We start from the raw sequence: 20,152 nt of genomic DNA on the forward strand, positions 1-20,152 counted from the left end.
ACATTTTTATTTTAAAATATGATGCTCAAGTTTTTGTATTTACTTTATTTTAAGCTGAAATATAATTTGTCAAAATAAAATACAGCTTAAGTTAATGAAAAAGGCAATAAAACGAACCTTTCTTTTGTATTGGTATAGTTTTTATACAACAAATACAAGTGTTAAATTAAACATGCTCCTTTTAGAATAATTTTCACGCCATCAAGTGCAATGTTTTATTTAGTTTCGTTTGTTATTGCAAAATAGTAGTTGTTTCAGTTTGATCTTTAAAAAATGATGAGAGCGACTATAGTTAATGGAAATCTATACGATTTACTTATTCCTTATGCGCATGGGATGTAATCGAAAAGTCCAAACGTAAGAATATTATGGTGAACAAGAAGATGATATAAATAAAGCCGCTGACCAGCAGAGGTTCCTGCAGCATAGAAGTCTTCGAGAAGCTGTAGTAGAGCGTGAAGTCAGAAATGTGGCTTTCGACCAAATTGGATTTGGAGAACGAGACCACCGGGCGGCCAATGGTGTCCAGATAGGTGTGCACCAGCTCGTTGGGCAATCTGCTGATGGAGTAGGGCGTGGACAGCCTTATGTCACTGGATCCCTCGGGCAGAATTATCTTAATGGTGGCTTCATCGATGGCCATATTGTCGTAGATGTGATCGATGAGGTGCATCTTCAGCTGGTACTTGTTGCCATCGTTGAACATGTACTCGTACGAAGGTACATTGTAGCCCAGAGTGTACTGCGTTTTCCAGCCGCCAAAGAGCGGGAAGCGCGGACGCAGCTCGAGCTCGATGAAGTCTCGCACCGAGTTCATGTTGGAGGTGGAAATGTTGCCATTGGTGTCGCGGTAATAGACGCCAGATGCGGATGCCGGCAAGTAGGTCTTGTACGACTTAAGGGCCGCCAGTCCGGAGCGTCCTTCCTTCTGGAAATCGTATCGCGAGAAGGATCCCTTCAGCTTAGCCCCGGTGTGCGTCATCTGAATGGACTCCTGGACGGCAATGTTGCCCCAATGCGATATCTCCAGAGTGCGCTCCAGCGTATTGACGGTAACAAACGGAGCGGAGTTCTCATAGTGGATGACCAGTGCCTCCTGGCTGAAGGCTGCACAAATTGAAAGCGTTATAACAGGTGTTTTCAGCTAGGCGGCTATAATTACTTACCCTCTGCGTTATCGTAGGGTCCCAGGGTGATCTTGTTAGAGGACACCGAGAAGGGTTTGACCTGGGTGTGCGACAAAATGTTCGAGGAGCTGAGCTTGACATTGGTCTTTTGGCTGGTGGTCCTGTACTTGGAGTAGAGGTGCAGGTTGCCCGTATATCTAACAAACTGCTTGTCGTTCTGCCGAATCTCCTCCGGATGTGGGCGGATGCCCTTGGAGGCGACGGTCTCGACGACGAAAGTCTGCTTGGTGGCGGCCTTGGGGAAGGTGAACGTGAAGCTCTGCTCCCCCTTCACTGGATCATTTCGCTTGAACGGCACACTCTTGTCGCCACTATCCTTCACGGCAATGTACGCCAAACTAGGCTCCGATGTGAAAAACACGTACTCGACAATGGGCTTGCCGGCTGAGTCTTCCGCCGATATCTTTGTGGTGGTCTTCACCAGCTGCGATGTTAGGTCCAGCGTTCGCTCCACATTTGTGTTCACTATTTCCCCCTTCGCTGTGGCTAGGCAGAGGAGTGCGCCAAAGGCCAGATAAATAACAAAATTCGTAGCCATGCTCGCCTCGAATTTGGACACGTACATTGGAAAATGTCGAAGCGTTAGGGCATATTTAGCACCATTCAACCGGCAAAGCGGCTCGGTGTGACCGTAGCATGCGTTCGTACTTATGCCAGCCACTGAGCAGAATTATCAGGGGTTTTCCATAGATTCTTAACCATTGTTGGCTGATTATTCAAATTCTTTTATAATAATTTAACATGATTAAAAGAGCAGTAATCAAAATAATAGCATTTCTAAAAATAGCTAATTTTTTAATAACTTGTAAATTTTTAATTCTGAAACATTCACAGTGTTAGGCATAATTCTGATTGCTCATATTTTATCATTGCTCATTGTTATAATATTATTTTCCTGGGGAAGCATTCAAAATGTAGCAACCCACTGACCTAACCTAACTTAACTGATAGCAGTCAGCTGACTGGGACGAATTGCAATCGATTGTCAGCATAATAAAATTAGTTTTGGAAAGCACCCCCCAAGTTCGAAAACTATTAACCATAGACTAGAATATACACTCCGTTGTTACGCCACTTTTGTGCGACTCATTCGATTGCGCCATGCCATTCATTATGCCGCCCCGCTGTAAATATGAATAATATTAAATAATACCTGTCATCATCCCTTCGATTGGCGAGTCGAGTTGCCTTAAACACGCATATGCAATGCATTCCGGAGAGAGGATTGCGATTGCCACATAATGCGATTGCGTGAGTTATACGGATGGGGCTTTTTGCCGACTTCAATTTAGTCTACGATTGGCACTTCGAAAACGAAGTTGTATTCGCCGGGGTGTGAACTACGGATTCTTGGCACTAACCAAGTAAATTCGAACCAGAATTGTGCCATTTTCTCTAAACATACACACACACACACCACGCTCGCACACACACACATACAAAGGCCGCGTGTGTGGAAATATAATGAAAATGCATTGAGAAATCTGCACTGCTGACGGGCAATACATACAATTTATACATCTTTCACCTGTGTATCTGTATCTGTATTCTCGAAAATATGTAGCTTGAAAATACGCATACGTATGCTTTATGATTGCATAAACAATTAGATGCGAAATGTGTATGTACGCGTAAGGATTTGCCGAGCACTCAGTGCAAAAAGAGAAAAAAAACGCGAAAAAAGTGAGTTTTCCTCCATCAATTTCTGTGTATGCATTTCCTCCAGAAACTCACATATATAAATACCTATATATGTATATAATTTGTATCCGTGACATGTGTTTTTCCCAATTTGTGAACATAACATATTAGTGCATGTGGATATACATATATGGTGAAAATAAAATTCCTCGACTGAACTCAAGATTTTCCCCAAAAAATATGACACAAGATTCAAGTTGTTTGCGTGACCCTTGCATATAAATATCTTGTATATGTGAGATACAAAACATACATACATCACGGATATAGGTGCATCGTTATTGCCACAAATATTTTTAGAAATACACATAAGACATACATACATACATACGTACTCATAAACTGAAGTTCGTTGCAGAAGGAAAATGTTGCGGATTGTTTAATTGGAAAAGTATACGATCCGCGGAGCCTCGAATTTGGAAATAATGGAACCGAAAAGATGGCACTTGCATTTATCATGTTTTTTGCTACTCCTTAGTTCAACTTTTTCTGGTAAGTAAAGGTCGCCAACTTTATGAAATGAATCGTTAAACGATTTTTATCACTTTTGCGCTCTGTTGTATGCTATAAATTGAAACCAAAAAGCTTGGATTGCGTTTTTATTTGATTTTGATTGCTTTTGGAGGTAAATAAATAATACAATAAATACAAAGAGGAATTATTGAATGAATTAATTTAATAATTTAATTTCTGTACAAAAGTAATTTAAAATAGAACAAAAGTCGTCCCATTCGTGTGAAAATACTTCTTAACAAAAAAAAAGCCTGGGTAAATGATTTATTAATAGTATATTTCGGATCAAGAAAAAAATAATATTCTTGATAGCTAAGATGTGGTATCAATAGCTTTTTAACGACATAGATGAAATATACTGTTTCATGTTTTAATTAAATAATATCTCTATTTAGAGATTTTCATCTAAGGCCTGAACAAATATGTTTGATTTATTCATTTCATTTGATTTCACCATATAGATTTCAAGAGAAAACTTCCTAAATTAGTTAAGTATTCATTCAAACACCATTTTAGATGTCGGGAAGATCACGTCATCGCAAAATCACTTTGGAAACACCATACAAAGTCAATTTAATACGAAGAACAACACTCGAGTTATTGCACAAAAAGGAGGACTTGCGATTCTGCCCTGTGTGGTCAAAGTGAACTCCCCAGCTACGGTAAGATAGAGTTTTTATATAGATAATACATGGATTCATACACTTAGGTCGATTAACACATTGTAGGTTTCCTGGATACGCAGAAAGGACTTTCAACTCCTCACAGTAGGCCTATCAACCCACAGTAGTGACAAACGATTCTTGGTGGAGCATACGCGGCACATGGGCCACTGGTCCCTTAGAATAAAGGCAGTTCGGGAGGAAGATCGCGGGTTTTACGAGTGTCAATTGTCAATTTATCCAACTCAGTCAATAGTTATAGAATTAAAGATTGTCGGTAAGTGGGCGCAACTGTTTGAAGAAGTTCACAACATAACATAATTTACTACTTTCGATTTATAGAAGCGGTAGCTGAAATTTCAAGTGCACCGGAACTGCATATTGATGAGACTTCTACTCTGCGACTTGAATGCAAACTAAGGCGAGCTACCGAGAATCCTGCTTTTGTTTTTTGGTATGGAAAACGATTAAAAGTGTTTTATTTTAATATGTTAGCTTTGTATATTATACGTTACCGTTCTTAACATAAGACCCAACTAAGCCGAATTCAATTTCTTTAACCCAGGTATCATGATAGTAAAATGATCAATTACGACTCACAAGGCGGCTTCGTTGTGACATCGATTGGACAGAGCAATCCGCAGAGTGGACTGATTTTCAGGAGTTCGCCGGCGAACAAATCGCGCCCCACCATGCCAATGGAGTCCAGTAATGGCGGCGTTCTCAACAGCCTCCTGGGCAGCTCGGACGCCTTCAAGGCACCGGCCAATGTGCCCTCATCCACGCCCTATATGCAACAACATCAGTCCGCCTATCTCCTGAATCCCTCGGTCAGTGTGCTCACTGTGAAGCAAGTCAATTTCCGTCATGCTGGCAACTACACATGTGCTCCATCAAATGCCCGTCCTGCCAGCATTACAGTGCACGTTTTACGGGGTAAGACCAGCCGTCTATACTTAACTTTTGTATGTCATACTCACTGCATTTGTGTTAGGTGAGAAAACGGCGGCCATGCAGCACGCCAATCGGAGTATTTTGGATACGGAAACAAACGGCAACGGCACCTTCGGATTGATTACTTTGGGTGGACTAAATGGAGCCAGCAGCGCAACGCTGGCCGGGGGAATCTTGTACTTCTCCGGAATGTTCCTGCTGATGAGCGCGGTGGCATTAGATCGATTCTCGTTGGCGGCAACACACAAGGTATTCGTAGCATTTATAATAGTCACTATGCATAGCTGAAACTTAGAACTGATGGCATTTGCAATGGAGCAACTTCAATCATTCGAGGATATTATATTTGAGGATATTTGTTTTAAAATAGAAGATTGTAAATAGATCATTGACATACCATATTGAAAATGCATGGGCATTGTAAGACATTTAAAGTACTCTAAGAATAAATTGTAAATAGACTTCCATTACATGCAATGTATTGAATTGAGAAATAAGATGAGAATTCACGAACTTGTTACCACAAACTTATAAAATGCATACCTATGTCATCAGTCATAGGGGATTGAAAACCGCATATTTCATATGGTTCAAAGTGGTACGTAAGATAAAATGTATGCTTAGATGTTCATATTTATTGACTGGTACTGACATTTTAATGTTACAAACAATGGAATTAGCGTAAAATAATGATAAAGCCATACAGATTTGTTACCTAATAACTCGGAAAATTTGATCGTCACCTTTAAACTGTTATTCTGCTCAGTGTTCGATATTTAGTATATAGAATGATTTATGTAAGCACCTTTAGAAGTATGCTAATTCATATACTGTATGTACAACTGTAAATAAATATTACTTCCGTGAGCGTTTTCAAAAGCGCTGTCTTCAATCCAAATGGGCAGAAGTGCCAGTTTCGTTTTGTTTACCCTCAAATACGGATTGCAAAACGACTTTTAAATTTTGTTGCCGACATAAGAACGTTTTAAATAAACAGATCAATTTTAAGAAACTGTTTCTACTCAAGTTATTTGGTACGGTTCAGTAGGTTCTTTAGTTGGGCTGTTTAAATTAAAAAAACATTACAAAAATGTTATCCATATTTTGCAACGTTTTTTTTTCAAATGTAAATCCCCTGCGATTTCTGTTCCATATACCGCGATTCCGCGGGGTGCCATCTTGCTTGTAGATGTATTTGACATCGATAACTTTATCGATAAGCCGAATTGTTCTACACAGCCGAACTACCATCACTAGAAAATGTTGGCAAAACAAAAAGATGAGATCCGAAATTTTGGCAACCGCCTTTTTGGGGCTGGCGGTTAGGTCGATAATCTCGCTATACTCCTACTCGGGCTTCGATTCCCCGCCGATGCATGGCGACTACGAGGCCCAGCGCCACTGGCAGGAGGTCACGGTGAATCTGCAAGTGGTCGAATGGTATACAAACAGCTCCAACAACGATCTTCAGTACTGGGGCCTGGATTATCCGCCTCTGACGGCCTACCACAGCTATTTGGTGGGTCAGATTGGTCGATCCATTGACACCCGCTTCGTCGAGCTGCACAAGAGCAGAGGATTCCAGTCGAAGGAGCACAAACGCTTCATGCGCGCAACAGTTGTGTCTGCCGACGTCCTCATCTATTTGCCGGCAATATTGTTCCTGTCCCATTCCATAGATAAAACATTTCGAAGCGATGATAAATTGCTTTTATTCACGTTGGTGGCGGCGTATCCAGGCCAAACACTCATCGACAATGGACACTTTCAGTATAATAACATATCACTGGGCCTTGCCGCCGTGGCAATTGCGGCAATCTTTCGAGGGAGATTTTACACGGCTGCGTTCTTCTTTACATTAGCCCTTAACTATAAGCAAATGGAGCTGTATCACAGCCTGCCGTTCTTTGCATTCCTTCTTGGTGAATGTGTTAGCCAAAAGAGGTGGGTATTCACGTTTCGAAACCACTTTCCTTTTATTCAGGGTGACTTTCATTTATTATCTAAATGTAAACTCAATTTTTAACATCTTATGATCTTTAACTACAGCTTTTCTTCGTTTGTCGCTCAAATCTCACGGATAGCAACCGTCGTCTTAACAACATTTGCTGTTTTATGGCTCCCCTGGCTGAGATCTCTTCAGGCCGCACTTCAAGTACTCCATCGCCTGTTTCCTGTCGCCCGAGGAGTTTTTGAGGACAAGGTGGCAAATGTTTGGTGTGCCGTCAACGTCGTGTGGAAACTAAAGTAAGCCACTTATATAAAAATGTATATAATCGTTAATGCAACAATTTATAGAAAACACATTAGCAATGATCAAATGGCCCTTGTGTGCATTGCATGCACTTTAATTGCGTCTTTGCCAACAAATGTACTACTCTTTCGAAGGCGAACTAATGTCGGATTTCTACTAGCTCTCTTTAACACGAGCCTGGCTTTTTTTTTGTTTTCGTTTCAAGTAAGACTACTGAATATTAAAGAGATTTCTGTAAATAAGCATATACATTTTTAGGTACACGAAAAGACGATTTTGCTTGCTGCTTTACCAGCCATTTTTCTACTCAAATGGTGGCCCAACGAACTGATTATATTTCTGGAAGTTACCGTGTTCAGCATGTTACCTCTTCTCGCAAGAGATGAATTATTGGTGCCTGCAGTAGTGGCCACTATGGTTTTTCATTTGATATTTAAATGTTTTTATTCAATGTCCAAGCGGAGCTACGAATATCCATTGAAGTATATGACAAATATGTCGCAAATTCTGATGATCAGTATTTTGGTTGCTTCTTTGACAGTCCCGGCACCATCAAAATATCCCGATCTATGGCCCCTTATTATGTCTGTTACAAGTTGTGGACACTTCTTATTATTCTTCTTGTGGGGAAATGTTCAACAATTTTCCAGCAAGTTAAGTTAGTTTCTAAGAAAAGCATTTTATACCAAAATATACAACAAAGAAATTTTTATAAACCCTTTATTGCTTTATATAAACCCTTTTATTTATATTTATTTTAAGCAGTTCATTCAATGTGGAACTGTATATAGGTATGAATAACTTACACCGATTCTCTCGTATCTTATCATGGATTTAATCAGCAAGTGCCTACACTATGCGCAAAATATACTAGTATCGATGAAAATCAAAATAATTAGGAATTTATATTGTAAAAAGATTCTCTTGTTGAGTTAAACCTATTGAATATGTTTTAACGCATTGCGAAAGTCGAACGCACCTCAACAAATGACCACTAAAAAAATGTCTTTTGTTGGATAGTGTTATCAATGCTTTGGAAGAGATAAGATAAAAACTCTTGAAATATTAGGTGAATAATATGTGGGATTTTGAGCCCTTGTTAGTCATGTACATTTAATCGATCGGTGAACACGCCCAAAGCAGAATTTTAGTTGGTTAAAAAAGAATTTAAGAACCATGAATTTAACAAAATTAGCTACATTAGCTGCAGCGATTATATGTATCGTTTTGAGCCAAGTTTCTGGTCAGTCGAAAGATGAAGCCATAACAACGAAGCCAGAAATGCCAAAGGTACCACGTCAAATGTATTTCCCACGAATAAATACATCGAATAATTAATAACTAAAATAAATGGTGTTAAAAAATTCAAATTCAAATTAAACAAATAAATGGAAATGCTGTGGGTATCCCGAATGCAAGTGTAAAGCAGGCGATAAGATTACCGATGGAAGTGATATGGTTAGGTTAAGGGGAAGTAACTTTACTGAAAAATATGTGCACTATTGCTGTACATTAGTGGACATTTTTTATTTAAATCCATGTTAAATTCGTGATAAACGACCGACAGACGACAAATGGTTGACTAAATGATATGCCTTATCCTAGAGTATAAAATGGACATATCAATTCGTGATAAGAGCAAAGTATTGCAAAGGTGAAACGATAAAGATGACTAAAAGAAAAGCTAAAGAATTCACCACAAAGCTTAATAGTCTATATAATATATTAAAAAATAAGAAATAAGTTAAAATAAACACTGATATTTAATTTCTATGTTTTTCGAAGTAAGCCCTAAAGTGAGACTATCCATTTAAATATTATCGTTTGAGAAAAAAGACATATTACAACACTTATTAACATTGGAAAACTCTATCCAATAAACCAGTACTTAATTTGTTAGTACAGTATACATACATACATACATACATACATACATACATACATATACATACATTGTACTCCTACTTGCAGAAAATAATAAAAGTAAATGCTAGCAATCTTTGTAAGAAGTGCCATTGCTATATCGACACGAACTTATTGGATTGCTCCGAAAAACTGAAGGATTGGTTATCTGCAGAGGACTGGGAAGTTCTTATAAACGGCGATGTTGTGTTCAAAACTATCAATCTGGAGCACAACAACCTGACTAGCGTGCCAATCCTACCGAAATACGATGTGGAGAACTTGTACTTGGCTAACAACCAAATCGATTCCATTGCAGTGGGAGCCTTTCAGAATTTAACCGAACTAATCACCCTCGATTTGTCGCATAACCTATTGACTTCGAAAGTTTTAGTACCCGATGTTTTCAAAGGTCCCTACACTGACAACGATTTTGCGGCGTTGGAAAATCTGAAGACCCTCAACTTGGGATACAACGATCTGCATAGTTTGGATGCAGATCTCTTTGAACATATTCCCCATATAGAGGAACTCGTTCTCTGCTCAAATAGTTTTCACATCATCGATCGACTTTCAGAAACAGCCATTTCCGGTTTATCATCATTGAAGGTATGCTAAATTGGTATTCATATATATTTTCATGTTCTAGGAACTTAAAAGCTTTCTTGTTTGGTCATTTAGATCTTGGATGTCTCTTACATGGAAATCGATGACTTACCGGATACAATTCTACATGGTCCACGAGATCTTGAAATCCTTATAGCAGCTGGAAATCTGTTTAATCAGTTACCAAAGGCCCTGAAACGTGCGACGAACTTGACCAGCCTGGTTTTAAATGAAAACCCCATCGAAAGTCTGATTGGAGACAAGTAAGAGTAATTCTAGAGTCGTTGAAAAGTATGTAGAAAACATTAAATTAATACATTTTTCAGTGTATTTCCACCTTTGACCAAATTGACCCACCTGAGTATGACTTTTATGTCCAAGATGTACAAAATTGGGCCAGGATCATTTAGTGAGCTGCAAAGTAAGTAATGTTCCTGCATACCAAAAGCTATAATAAAACAATAACTTTTAGGTTTAACCGAACTAATATTGTCCGATAACAAGGTGCTAAATGAAATCGATGATCAGGCTTTATCCAAAAACGTTACTGGAGGCCAGTACTTGGACTATCCGCCATTGGAAAAGGTAATTAAAATGCTAACGAATGTACAAATTCAATAACAAAACCTAAACTTACAGGTTTACTTGAATAATTGCAACGTATCGACTCTGCCGAAACAACTACTAGTACGATGGGATAAACTAAAGGCTCTTGATCTCAGATTCAACCCGTGGAATTGCGACGATTCCAATGACTACTTGATCAACGTTTTGATAGACCAAATCAACAAGACAACGCCCGTTCTGGCCAAAAATGTCCAGTGTGCCAGCCCAACCAAGTTAAGGGACGTTACGGTGCTCAGAGTGGCGAATGAACATTTGGTAAAAAGTTCCACGGGCAGTCTTATATGGGTTGGACTCCTAGTTGTTCTACTCATCGCTGTGCCAACCATCATTGGCGCCTACGTGATGAAGAGGCGCGGCTGCTTTGGTGTCTTCAGACGCCATGACAGCGGTGCTAGCAGTGCTCTATATAATAGGACTAGTTTCAATGAAGATTTCCATATTTAACATTCTTTTTGTATTAGAATTAAAGCCTTGAAACGACGTGTTTAAATTGGATGCAAAAACACCTTAATAAATCAATAAATTAAGCAAACTTTGTTTTACACCCTTATTTTTATTTTACGGCTATTTGCTTTAGATTAGATACGACGTTTTCTTGTTTACAATTTTGTAATTAATTCAAACGATAATTAAATACCAAACGTTAATTTCGAACTAAGCCCGATTGAAAACCATTGAAATAGGGGTGTTCCAAAATTTCCTTGGCGGAAATGCGATGAACCGGATCGTAGATTAACATCTTTTGAATGAGATCAATACCATTCTCATCGAGATTCTTCAACTGGTTGGTCAATTGGTTCGTGGACCAGCAGGGGAATGTGTTCTTATAGTCGGGCAGCGAAGTAACGCCCGGCCAAATGTCTTCGGTAGGTGTTTTAAGAATTCTGCCATCAAAGAGTGTGAGTATCACATGGAATAGAAAATATATCACCTGTGGTTACCTGAACATTCTGAATAACTGGTCGATTTCCGAGTCGCCCTGGAACAGCGGCTTTCTCGTTGCCATCTCCGCGAATATGCACCCAATGGACCAGATATCGACGGGACAGGAATACCTGGGTGATCCCAGTAGCACTTCCGGCGCTCTGTACCACAAGGTAACGATCTCGTGGGTATAAATGCGCACCGGAATGCCAAAGGATCGGCCAAGTCCAAAGTCGGCGACTTTTATAAGGCCACTCTTGTCGATAAGTAAGTTCTGCGGCTTAAGATCTCGGTGCAGTACTCGCCGACGATGGCAGAATAGAATGGCGCTGGTTATTTGGTACAAATAGCTTCGAACCAATTCACTCTCCATGTGCTTATCAACTGGCAGCGAATCCATGTATTTCTTGAGGTCCATCGATAGAAATTCAAAGATCAAGTATATACGATTCTCCTCCATCAGAACATCCTCCAAACAAACAATGTTTTCATGTTTCAGCTCCTTGAGCAACGAAATTTCTCTGTAATGCGTATTAAATGTTATTATAAAAGAAAAATACATGTGATTTGAACTATTTTGAGGCCTAATTATGGAGATATTGGTGTAAAAGTTGAACCAGTACGTATTCACAGGATTCCAATGAATGAACATAAATAGAAAGTATGTACATATGCGCTTATGTATGCATGTAAAAACATACATGCACACATATGTATGATGAACATAATTATGATCGATTTTACACAGTACCAATTAGCAACACTATAGCAAAATCTTTAAAATAACTCATAAAATGTAAAGGGACCTCCTTATAATTGCTCATGTAAACCATATTAAAGAAAAAGTCGCGAAAGAGTTTGAAACCTTTGGAGGGATGGGCGTCCAAGCCGCGGCATTTTACCTGATCGCTGTTGATGGAACGCCTTCGTCGTCGGACTCCAAGCGAATTTTCTTCATCGCAACAATTTGGCCCGTCAGTCGGTTGCGACCCTTATATACCACACCATATGTGCCTTCGCCAATCTTCTCAATTTTCTCGAAATCCTCCATAATTCGTTAAGCTATTTATTTGCAAGCCACCGACTTTTAAATTAGCGCGTTTTTGACGTAAATGCTCAAGTATTACCAGACAGTTAAAACCATGCTAAGCTAGCAGCATATCATCATTTGGAATGCTGAAAAGAAACTCAATATTCAGGCATCTTATTAAATATAAGTTACATTAAAATACATTTATTTTGAATGCTTTTTAAGTACGGGCTATTTCTCTAACTTTATAATTTCTGAATTGTTGAGCTCCTATTAATTCGTGACCGATGCTCTTCTAGTACTAAAGTTTCTGTTATTACACTATGATTATTTTATAATTTAATGCTGTTCATTTCTCATTTTACTTATTTGATGAGGAGTATCGGCAATCTACATTTAAATCCTTTACATTTTTAAAAATATATTTTGAACAGGAATACCGCATCTGATTAGGTTAATTTTTTGTTGTTTCAAAATTAATTAGTCTGTTGTCGATATCTTGACATACTACATGCATGCCGCAAATGTGCATAACATATATTAAACATATTTATTTATTTGTAGCGACACAGCAGAGGATGTAAGCATGTCGTTTTTAAGTAAAATTGCTGAGAAAACTTCAAGGTTCAGGTGAGACCAAGCGTTTTTATATGTTACATGTCTGTATAATCAAAAATTACTAAACACCCATTTGTTTATTGTAGCCTTCGATTAATGTCGGTGTATCCTACACACTACGTCGAACCAATTGTACAAAAAGATAAACAGCTTGAGCAAAAGAATGATTTATCCAAGCTTTATCATGTGCCAATTAAGGCGGCGGTCAACAAATCGTCTGATACCATCTTTCACGACGATACCAAACATAAAATGATAAATTATATAACGAAAAAGGGGAACAGTGCCTTGGCTAGAACACTTTTGTCAAAGACGCTGGAGTTAATAAAACGCACCCAGACGGAGCACATGAATCTGGCCAAAGGGGAGAAGACAACCATCAACACCAATCCCGAAACGCTCCTGCAACAAGCGGTTGAAAACTGTCGACCGCTCCTGCAAGTGACCGCCATAAAACGTGGTGGAGTCACCTACCAAGTCCCTGTTCCCATCACCACAAAGCGGTCGTATTTTCTGGCCATGAAGTGGCTCTTGGAAGCTGCCCGTGAGAAGGAGCGTAAGGTGTCCCTTCCAGAAAAGCTAGCCTGGGAGATTCTCGACGCAGCCCATGGCCAAGGCAGAGTCATCAAGCGAAAGGATGATTTGCACAGGCAGTGCGAGAGCAACCGCGCCTACGCACATTACCGATGGAGTTAAATGTACAACGAACCGTTTTTCCAATGCAATAAACTTTTCATATTTCTGTTAAATATCTGTGATCAGGTACTTGCGTCTGGGGAACGTTTTAACTTAACGGAATATCGAAATAATTCCTAGATTACCTTGGGCTTAAAAGCGACGACTTTACGTTTATTCAATTTTGTTATGAAGCTGTTAAAATCAGTATTGATTATTTTTCGACGTTTTCTATTAAGTTATGCATAATAAAACTAACTTTATGAAAAATTTTAATATTTTTTACAAATTACAACTATATTTTTCATTATTTGTTATTTCTAGTCTATTTGTACATCTTCCAAATGAATGGAAGGCATTATAGGTTTAGTCTACATGTGTAAAATTATCATTACAAAGCTTTTTTAATGTTTCCTTTATTTAAAACCCAAACTTTTGTTAACCTATACGTTATATTGGACTTATTTTATTTATAAATCCATTCAAGACTCCTCACTTTTAAGCATTTTGGAGAGCAATTGAACCACATACTTGAATATATATTCATTTTGAATTCCCTTTAATTTAAAATTACACCACAGTTAAATAACAGAGTACCCTTTTTTATTTGTAGTGGATTTATTTTCAGCATTTTATACAATTGAATTGTTTTTTCCAGTGCAAAAGTTAATAGAATTGACCATGTTCATTGAGTACCTGCGGTGTAAATAGTGCATAAAAGTTGTCGAGGTGGACCTCTATCGAAAGGCCTATCGATTCTTATCGAATCGCAACGCTACAGATGACGCACGAAGAGAACAAAGATGGCGATCCCGAGCACACGAAAATTAAAACGAGCTGAATGATAAATAAAGAATTTTTTACCTATAGTTGAAATTCGCATAAGCGCAGTGAACTAAATTAGTTAATAGAAGTGTCATGCATATTTGCAATGTGTAAACGAAGAGTTTATCGCAAAACGTTTTACTTTATCTGTGCATTTTGATATAATCCCAAAACACATAATCTTGCTACTAGTTGAAGTCGACTGGACGACATTACAAAAAAAATTGGGTAAACTTATCAAACGCTATTGAAAACACAAGGATTCTCGGTATTAATACGAAAGAGATATGTATATGTAATATATACGCTGCTGGTGGCTCAACGTCAACACTCGCTGCAACAAAAGGAATTGCATACATATAATTAACAGTGGATATTAGGGTGAGTACTTTTCACGAAATGTATTTTAATTCGGTGCAGGGTATGTTTTCTAGCCGTTTGATTGCACTTTTTATGCTGCCCATGGATCTGCATACGTTTATTTGTTGAATGTGTGTATATACCCGTGGGTACACAGCCTTATGTACGAATTAATTTGTCTTAAATGTATGTGGATACCATTTTCATGATTCTGCATACATACACATGTATGTATGTATATGTATGTACAAATGCTCGTAAACAAAGTAACTACTTATGTACAAGCGAGTAAATGGGTGTAAAAGTGTATGAATTAACGTTAGTCTCCAAGTGCGAGTGCTTGTGTGTCTGTGCATTTGTTCGTTTGGGAAGTTATTTTAAGTTTTATTTTCGTGCAACAAACTCACGGGTTTCATATACCATGTACGTGTATATTTCATGTAAGTATCATGTACATGTGTTCAGGGAAAATGTTGTGAATCAGGTGTAGAAACATTTTAAGAATCGGTATTGTGTTAGTTTGTTAAATAATTTATTAGTCTATTTTTTTGTTCCGTGAGTTTTAAACAATGTTTTTAATGTCTAATGTAATGTAATGTAATGTAATGTCAAAGCATTTAGCATTCGATGCAACAATTAATCAAATACATTGAACAAATTATTATTATTATCAGTAAGGTTTTTATAAAAAGTTAACTTTTGCTAAACTAAGGAATACTGATTTAAAACAAGTAAGGTCAGCTACAACATGGGTTCCAAAATGAAACAAAATATTGATATATGAACCATATTTTTATTAAAGTAACCAAAAATAACAGTTTTAGGTGTGCTTATTTAAACTATTTACAGTTAGGACAAGTTGCAACACGTGCCACGCCCACTTTTAGGTCTAGTTCAAATTTTCTCGTGATAAGAATATAATCTGTTACCGTTCATACCAGTTAACTAGTTATATTTTTTAAATATTTTAAAAGTGGATCAAACTTTGTTTCATAATTGGGTCAGCAAAAAAAACTTCTTTAAAGTTGGTATCATTGTAAATTGCCTATTCATTTTTGCTGGCGCTAAAAGTAGTCAAGCAACTTTTTCCGCATTATTTATGCAGGACTTGTACTTTTCCTGGCGCAATGGTCATAAAACTCAAAGCATACTCCCTGATTATAAGATCTTAGTCATAGGATCTACTTAAGGAGAAAAATTGGTCATCTTAATCACCTCACAGTGCTCAAGTAAATAGTTGCATATGTGCTACTCACTATTCTTTTAGAAAATTCGAATGCTTTTTAAAAACAATTTGCGGAAGGGTGCAGGTGATAACCTGTTGCATTAAATAAATTTTAAGTAGCTCCATTAAAAAAAACGTAAATTATATTTAAATAGTGCGAAAAAAAGGTTCGATTTTTATCAGTACATTTGTAAATATATGTAACTTAAATTATATCACTTTGTACAACTTTAATTATGAACTGTTTAAAGCAACAAGTTCCAACAATTTGTTTAGTCTATGAAATACTGGTTTTGTTTAAATAAACAGGACGATAGTTTATACCCATCATATTAAAGTTATAGCATAATGATGTTCAGTATACCAATTGCAAAAACAATATTTCGAATATAGCCCTTTAATGCTTATCTAATATAATGTGCAAGAAATAGTTCCTTGTTTATAGCATGGGTTCAATAAAGATTTAAGAAGCAACAGTTTAGTTTATAGTTCCAGACCAAGAGAATATCATGTATGCTATGGGTATGTTCATCTGAAAATCATCAACAGCTCAATCAATACAAAGATTCTGCTCTTAATGTCGACCAGTTCGGCATGCGAGTTACATGTGTAGACAGCATTAACTTATGTCCCCCTGTTATTTTGCAGATATATTGCTGAAATGGCGACCAGTGACGATGAGCCGATGCACTTGTATGAGGTGTTCCAGAACTGCTTCAACAAGATAGCCAACAAGCAACCCACGGGGACGGTTGGCGCGGATCGCGGCGGCGGCGGTGGCTACCACTCGCCGTACGGCAGCCTGGGCGTGGAAAATGGCATGTACCCCAGTGACTTCAACTCGATGCACGATGCCGTGAACGGCGGCAATAACCGATATGCCAACGCCTCGACCGTCGATCAGTATTTCGATTCAGCTGCCGCTGGCAGCGGAGGGGCATGGTGTCAGCCGCAGATGGGCAGCGCCAATAGCTACATGGGCCAGACGGCGTACCAGAATAACGGCCCGCTCTCTGGCCACTCCATAGACCAGCAGCAGCAGGTGCATCAGGCGGACGGACTGGGAATGGGCGGAGGTGGCGGTGGCGGCGTCGGCGCCGATGGTATGCACTGCCCGGTAACCACGGGCCTGCCGCCGATCAGCTCTTTTCGTGCCACCTCCGGTGGAATTGGAGGACCTGGTGCCGGGCAGCAGGCACCAGTGAACGTTAATGTGAATCCCCCAGCCGTGTTCAACTCTCCGCAGGCCCACAACCATAACCACACAGTACAAGCACAGCACAGTGCACTGTCCACGGCTGGACCGCTTGGCCATCACTCGCTCAACCACACGCCGCACGCACATTCCCACACACTCCCGCTCCCGCACGCCCTGCCCCATGGCCATCCCCTTCCACACCCCCACCACAGTCAGCAGAACAGTCCTGCCGTGCAGAGTTCGGATGCGTTCAGTGGTGCCGGGGCCAGTGTGAAGGTGGCCGGAGCTGGTAATTCCTCGGCAGCGGCACTGCGGCAACAGATGTACATGCCGGCGGATCAAAGTATTAGTAGTTTCGGCTCGAACCCCTCCACGCCCGTCAACTCGCCTCCGCCGCTGACCCAGTCGGTGGTGGGCGGCGGAGAGCCGTCCGTGTCCGGCGGCGCTGGTTGGGGTCACTCGGTGCTAAATGGCGGACCCAGCTCGAGCTACGCCAGCGAAATGGTTCCTGTGTCCAGCTTGCACACCATGGCCTCGGTGTTCCAAGGCGTTCGCATGGAGGAGCGATTGGACGATGCCCTGAACGTGCTGCGGAATCACTGCGAGCCCGAGATGCTGGCCGGCGTAAATCAGTCGCTTGCCTCGATCGACAACATTGATGCGCTAACCTCGTTTGTGCCCAACTCACCATCGCATCTGGGAAGCGGTGGGAACTCTGGCTCGGTCAGCAACACGTCCAATGCAGCACTGGTGCACGAGGTTCTGGCCTTGGGCGCTGCTGCCGCCGGGACATCCGGCCAATCGGTGGGCGGGGCAGGAAGCCTGGCCAGTCTGAAACTCGATCGCAGTGCGTCCACGTCCTTGCCTAAGCAAACGAAAAAGCGGAAAGAGCACACAGCCATTAGCAATTCGGTTCCGGCAGGAGTGTCCACCACCTCGAGTTTGACCAGCCTTGACATTTCGGACACGAAGCCGACCAGCTCCATTGAATCGTCGAATTCGGGACTGCAGCAGCATTCGCAGGGGAAGGGAACGAAAAGACCGAGACGCTACTGCTCCTCGGCGGACGAGGATGACGACGCCGAGCCGGCAGTGAAGGCCATTCGCGAGAAGGAGCGGCGGCAGGCAAATAACGCACGCGAACGTATCCGCATTCGGGATATAAACGAGGCGCTGAAGGAGCTGGGCCGCATGTGCATGACGCACCTGAAGTCCGACAAGCCACAGACGAAGTTGGGGATCCTAAACATGGCCGTCGAGGTAATCATGACGCTGGAACAGCAGGTACGGGAGCGCAACCTGAATCCCAAGGCGGCGTGCCTAAAGCGGCGCGAGGAAGAGAAGGCCGAGGATGGTCCCAAGCTAAGTGCCCAGCATCATATGATACCGCAGCCGCAGCAGGTGGGAGGCACGCCTGGCAGCAGCTACCACAGCCAGCCAGCGCAACTTGTGCCGCCATCTTCGCAGACCATCAGCACCATGACCATATCCCTACCCGTCAACCAGGCCAACAACGGCCTGCCACCCCACTTGCAGCAACAGCAGCAGCAACAATCACAGCTCGGACACGCCCAGCTTCCGCAATAGCATGCACCACCCAGGAATCCCTTCTGGAAATCGTCGTCGTCCCTCTCTTCCATAAAAACCGAATGTATTGAAGGCTCCACGGCCAAGTACTCAGATAACTTGGAAATGGAGAATCAGGTTTTAAGCAATATGTTCTGGCGTTGTCGTCCTCCCAAATTGCAACCACAACCCCTACAAAATGTACAACACTTTTAACACACAACAAAAGTAAATGAGAAGAAAACACACACAAAAAATGAAGAAAAAACGAAAACAAACGCCCAAATGATTGCCAATCCACACACAGAATTGCTCTTTTTAAAACGATTGTATATAGCTGTTCCATTACGTTTAACCTGGGAAGATCTTTTTCGTTTTTTAGAATGTTTGATTTAATAATTATTTGTTTTATTTTGTGCGATATCACCGTAGCCATATTTTTTATATACAATTACATGCATACATAACGACATAATTAAGTGAAAATAGTTTTATAATAAAAAAAAACACAACACATAGACTTACTTCTATATATTCCCGAGAGCTAAGGAATAAATATGTCCATATTAATATTTTATATTGCGTTACAATGTTCTTCTTATGTGATTACAGAGAATATTTGCACATTGCGGTAACCACGGAATTAATCGTTATCTAAGATTAGCTGGTAATTGTTGTAGTATCTTAAGGCTTCAAAGAGACACGTTCACGTGTTGTATCATTTAATTAATTATATATTTTCGCGCTAGGGTAGGGCAATCGGAATTAAGCGTGTGATGCCATTATAATCTTAACTGAAATTGAAGAGTGAAGCCAACTTGATTTCCCCGAATGTGTGCTTTATTTTACAGTGACAGCGCTTAAACTTAACAGCAGACTCGTTAAGGCACTGAATTCTTATATATTACATAAAGTGACTCGAAAACTTTCTCGGTGATTTTCAGTCCAACTTTGCCAATCATTTCTTAGCTTTCGTATGTGTTTTACACCGCTTACGTACTTCATTGAAACAATTTACCTGTACAATCTTTAGACTTGACTTCTTTGATTTCGTTATGAATAAATGGTATAATGTAATGTTTATACCTAATAATACATGGTTGAGCTGTCGATTTATTTGTTTGTTGCCAGAGGTTTCAATCTAATATTAAATATCTTTAGGTCGGGGGTACACTGCGTTATGTGATTTGAGTGAGTAGTTCGTTGTGGCCTCAAAAACCTTAAAAATTTTGCATAAGTCCAGTGCTGGAAATAAGAGGCAATATGGCACCTAACCCGGATATGTGTTATAAACATTTAATGTCTGTCTCAAACCAGCAACATTC

The 20,152-nt window shown here is 40.0% G+C and overlaps 7 protein-coding genes across 8 annotated transcripts; 5 read left to right on the forward strand and 2 right to left on the reverse strand.

Annotated features, from left to right (window-relative positions):
* Positions 1-179: 179 nt before the first annotated feature.
* On the reverse strand, positions 180-1,835 carry LOC6541449 (dolichyl-diphosphooligosaccharide--protein glycosyltransferase subunit 1). The gene is made up of 2 exons (XM_001969430.3): positions 1,167-1,835; positions 180-1,107 (listed from the first exon to the last, which is right to left on the reverse strand). The coding sequence occupies exons 1-2, from the start codon at positions 1,750-1,752 to the stop codon at positions 317-319; spliced, it is 1,377 nt and encodes a 458-aa protein (XP_001969466.1). The 5' UTR covers positions 1,753-1,835; the 3' UTR covers positions 180-316.
* A 259-nt stretch (positions 1,836-2,094) lies between these two features.
* Positions 2,095-6,029, forward strand: LOC6541476. 2 transcript variants are annotated; one of them, XM_026979259.1, is made up of 7 exons: positions 2,095-2,438; positions 3,247-3,380; positions 3,918-4,063; positions 4,130-4,340; positions 4,406-4,517; positions 4,629-4,999; positions 5,058-6,029. In XM_026979259.1, exons 2-7 carry the CDS (start codon positions 3,314-3,316, stop codon positions 5,303-5,305), a joined length of 1,155 nt encoding a protein of 384 aa, XP_026835060.1. In that variant the 5' UTR covers positions 2,095-2,438; positions 3,247-3,313; the 3' UTR covers positions 5,306-6,029. The 2 variants fall into 2 exon arrangements, with proteins under 2 accessions (XP_026835060.1, XP_001969467.1); XM_001969431.3 differs by having other exon boundaries at positions 2,097-2,870.
* Positions 6,030-6,241: 212 nt separating this feature from the next.
* LOC6541556 (probable dolichyl pyrophosphate Man9GlcNAc2 alpha-1,3-glucosyltransferase) lies at positions 6,242-7,994 on the forward strand. The gene is made up of 4 exons (XM_001969432.3): positions 6,242-6,961; positions 7,067-7,264; positions 7,316-7,475; positions 7,530-7,994. The coding sequence occupies exons 1-4, from the start codon at positions 6,297-6,299 to the stop codon at positions 7,932-7,934; spliced, it is 1,428 nt and encodes a 475-aa protein (XP_001969468.1). The 5' UTR covers positions 6,242-6,296; the 3' UTR covers positions 7,935-7,994.
* A 374-nt stretch (positions 7,995-8,368) lies between these two features.
* On the forward strand, positions 8,369-10,953 carry LOC6542216 (lumican). Its single transcript, XM_026978541.1, has 6 exons — positions 8,369-8,561; positions 9,243-9,782; positions 9,855-10,042; positions 10,106-10,200; positions 10,252-10,364; positions 10,419-10,953. The coding sequence occupies exons 1-6, from the start codon at positions 8,448-8,450 to the stop codon at positions 10,848-10,850; spliced, it is 1,482 nt and encodes a 493-aa protein (XP_026834342.1). The 5' UTR covers positions 8,369-8,447; the 3' UTR covers positions 10,851-10,953.
* A 38-nt stretch (positions 10,954-10,991) lies between these two features.
* On the reverse strand, positions 10,992-12,492 carry LOC6541890 (cyclin-dependent kinase 1). The gene is made up of 3 exons (XM_001969434.3): positions 12,233-12,492; positions 11,348-11,851; positions 10,992-11,290 (listed from the first exon to the last, which is right to left on the reverse strand). Exons 1-3 carry the CDS (start codon positions 12,379-12,381, stop codon positions 11,050-11,052), a joined length of 894 nt encoding a protein of 297 aa, XP_001969470.1. The 5' UTR covers positions 12,382-12,492; the 3' UTR covers positions 10,992-11,049.
* Positions 12,493-12,828: 336 nt separating this feature from the next.
* LOC6541544 (28S ribosomal protein S7, mitochondrial) lies at positions 12,829-13,727 on the forward strand. The gene is made up of 2 exons (XM_001969435.3): positions 12,829-12,990; positions 13,065-13,727. The coding sequence occupies exons 1-2, from the start codon at positions 12,947-12,949 to the stop codon at positions 13,672-13,674; spliced, it is 654 nt and encodes a 217-aa protein (XP_001969471.1). The 5' UTR covers positions 12,829-12,946; the 3' UTR covers positions 13,675-13,727.
* A 671-nt stretch (positions 13,728-14,398) lies between these two features.
* On the forward strand, positions 14,399-19,922 carry LOC6542377 (protein daughterless). Its single transcript, XM_001969436.3, has 2 exons — positions 14,399-14,859; positions 16,712-19,922. The coding sequence occupies exon 2, from the start codon at positions 16,725-16,727 to the stop codon at positions 18,846-18,848; it is 2,124 nt and encodes a 707-aa protein (XP_001969472.1). The 5' UTR covers positions 14,399-14,859; positions 16,712-16,724; the 3' UTR covers positions 18,849-19,922.
* The last annotated feature ends 230 nt before the right edge of the window (positions 19,923-20,152 follow it).

This window comes from Drosophila erecta, unplaced genomic scaffold (genome assembly GCF_003286155.1).
Source record: "Drosophila erecta strain 14021-0224.00,06,07 unplaced genomic scaffold, DereRS2 tig00000055-arrow-pilon, whole genome shotgun sequence".
Taxonomy (NCBI): domain Eukaryota; kingdom Metazoa; phylum Arthropoda; class Insecta; order Diptera; family Drosophilidae; genus Drosophila; species Drosophila erecta.

Excerpts from the sequence above, each read along its gene's own strand:
- LOC6542377 (XM_001969436.3), top strand. The coding sequence starts at position 16,725 with ATGGCGACCAGTGACGATGAGCCGATGCACTTGTATGAGGTGTTCCAG.
- LOC6541476 (XM_026979259.1), top strand. The coding sequence starts at position 3,314 with ATGGAACCGAAAAGATGGCACTTGCATTTATCATGTTTTTTGCTACTC. Across the intron at positions 3,381-3,917 it reads CCTTAGTTCAACTTTTTCTG|ATGTCGGGAAGATCACGTCA; the intron begins GTAAGTAAAGGT and ends ACACCATTTTAG. Across the intron at positions 4,518-4,628 it reads AATCCTGCTTTTGTTTTTTG|GTATCATGATAGTAAAATGA; the intron begins GTATGGAAAACG and ends TCTTTAACCCAG.
- LOC6541890 (XM_001969434.3), bottom strand. The coding sequence starts at position 12,381 with ATGGAGGATTTCGAGAAAATTGAGAAGATTGGCGAAGGCACATATGGT. Across the intron at positions 11,852-12,232 it reads GTTCCATCAACAGCGATCAG|AGAAATTTCGTTGCTCAAGG; the intron begins GTAAAATGCCGC and ends TACGCATTACAG. Across the intron at positions 11,291-11,347 it reads CAGTTATTCAGAATGTTCAG|AATTCTTAAAACACCTACCG; the intron begins GTAACCACAGGT and ends CTTTGATGGCAG.
- LOC6541556 (XM_001969432.3), top strand. The coding sequence starts at position 6,297 with ATGAGATCCGAAATTTTGGCAACCGCCTTTTTGGGGCTGGCGGTTAGG. Across the intron at positions 6,962-7,066 it reads GAATGTGTTAGCCAAAAGAG|CTTTTCTTCGTTTGTCGCTC; the intron begins GTGGGTATTCAC and ends CTTTAACTACAG. Across the intron at positions 7,265-7,315 it reads AACGTCGTGTGGAAACTAAA|AAAACACATTAGCAATGATC; the intron begins GTAAGCCACTTA and ends AACAATTTATAG.
- LOC6541449 (XM_001969430.3), bottom strand. The coding sequence starts at position 1,752 with ATGTACGTGTCCAAATTCGAGGCGAGCATGGCTACGAATTTTGTTATT. Across the intron at positions 1,108-1,166 it reads ACCCTACGATAACGCAGAGG|CCTTCAGCCAGGAGGCACTG; the intron begins GTAAGTAATTAT and ends CAATTTGTGCAG.
- LOC6542216 (XM_026978541.1), top strand. The coding sequence starts at position 8,448 with ATGAATTTAACAAAATTAGCTACATTAGCTGCAGCGATTATATGTATC. Across the intron at positions 9,783-9,854 it reads CCGGTTTATCATCATTGAAG|ATCTTGGATGTCTCTTACAT; the intron begins GTATGCTAAATT and ends TTGGTCATTTAG. Across the intron at positions 10,201-10,251 it reads ATCATTTAGTGAGCTGCAAA|GTTTAACCGAACTAATATTG; the intron begins GTAAGTAATGTT and ends AATAACTTTTAG.
- LOC6541544 (XM_001969435.3), top strand. The coding sequence starts at position 12,947 with ATGTCGTTTTTAAGTAAAATTGCTGAGAAAACTTCAAGGTTCAG. Across the intron at positions 12,991-13,064 it reads GAGAAAACTTCAAGGTTCAG|CCTTCGATTAATGTCGGTGT; the intron begins GTGAGACCAAGC and ends TGTTTATTGTAG.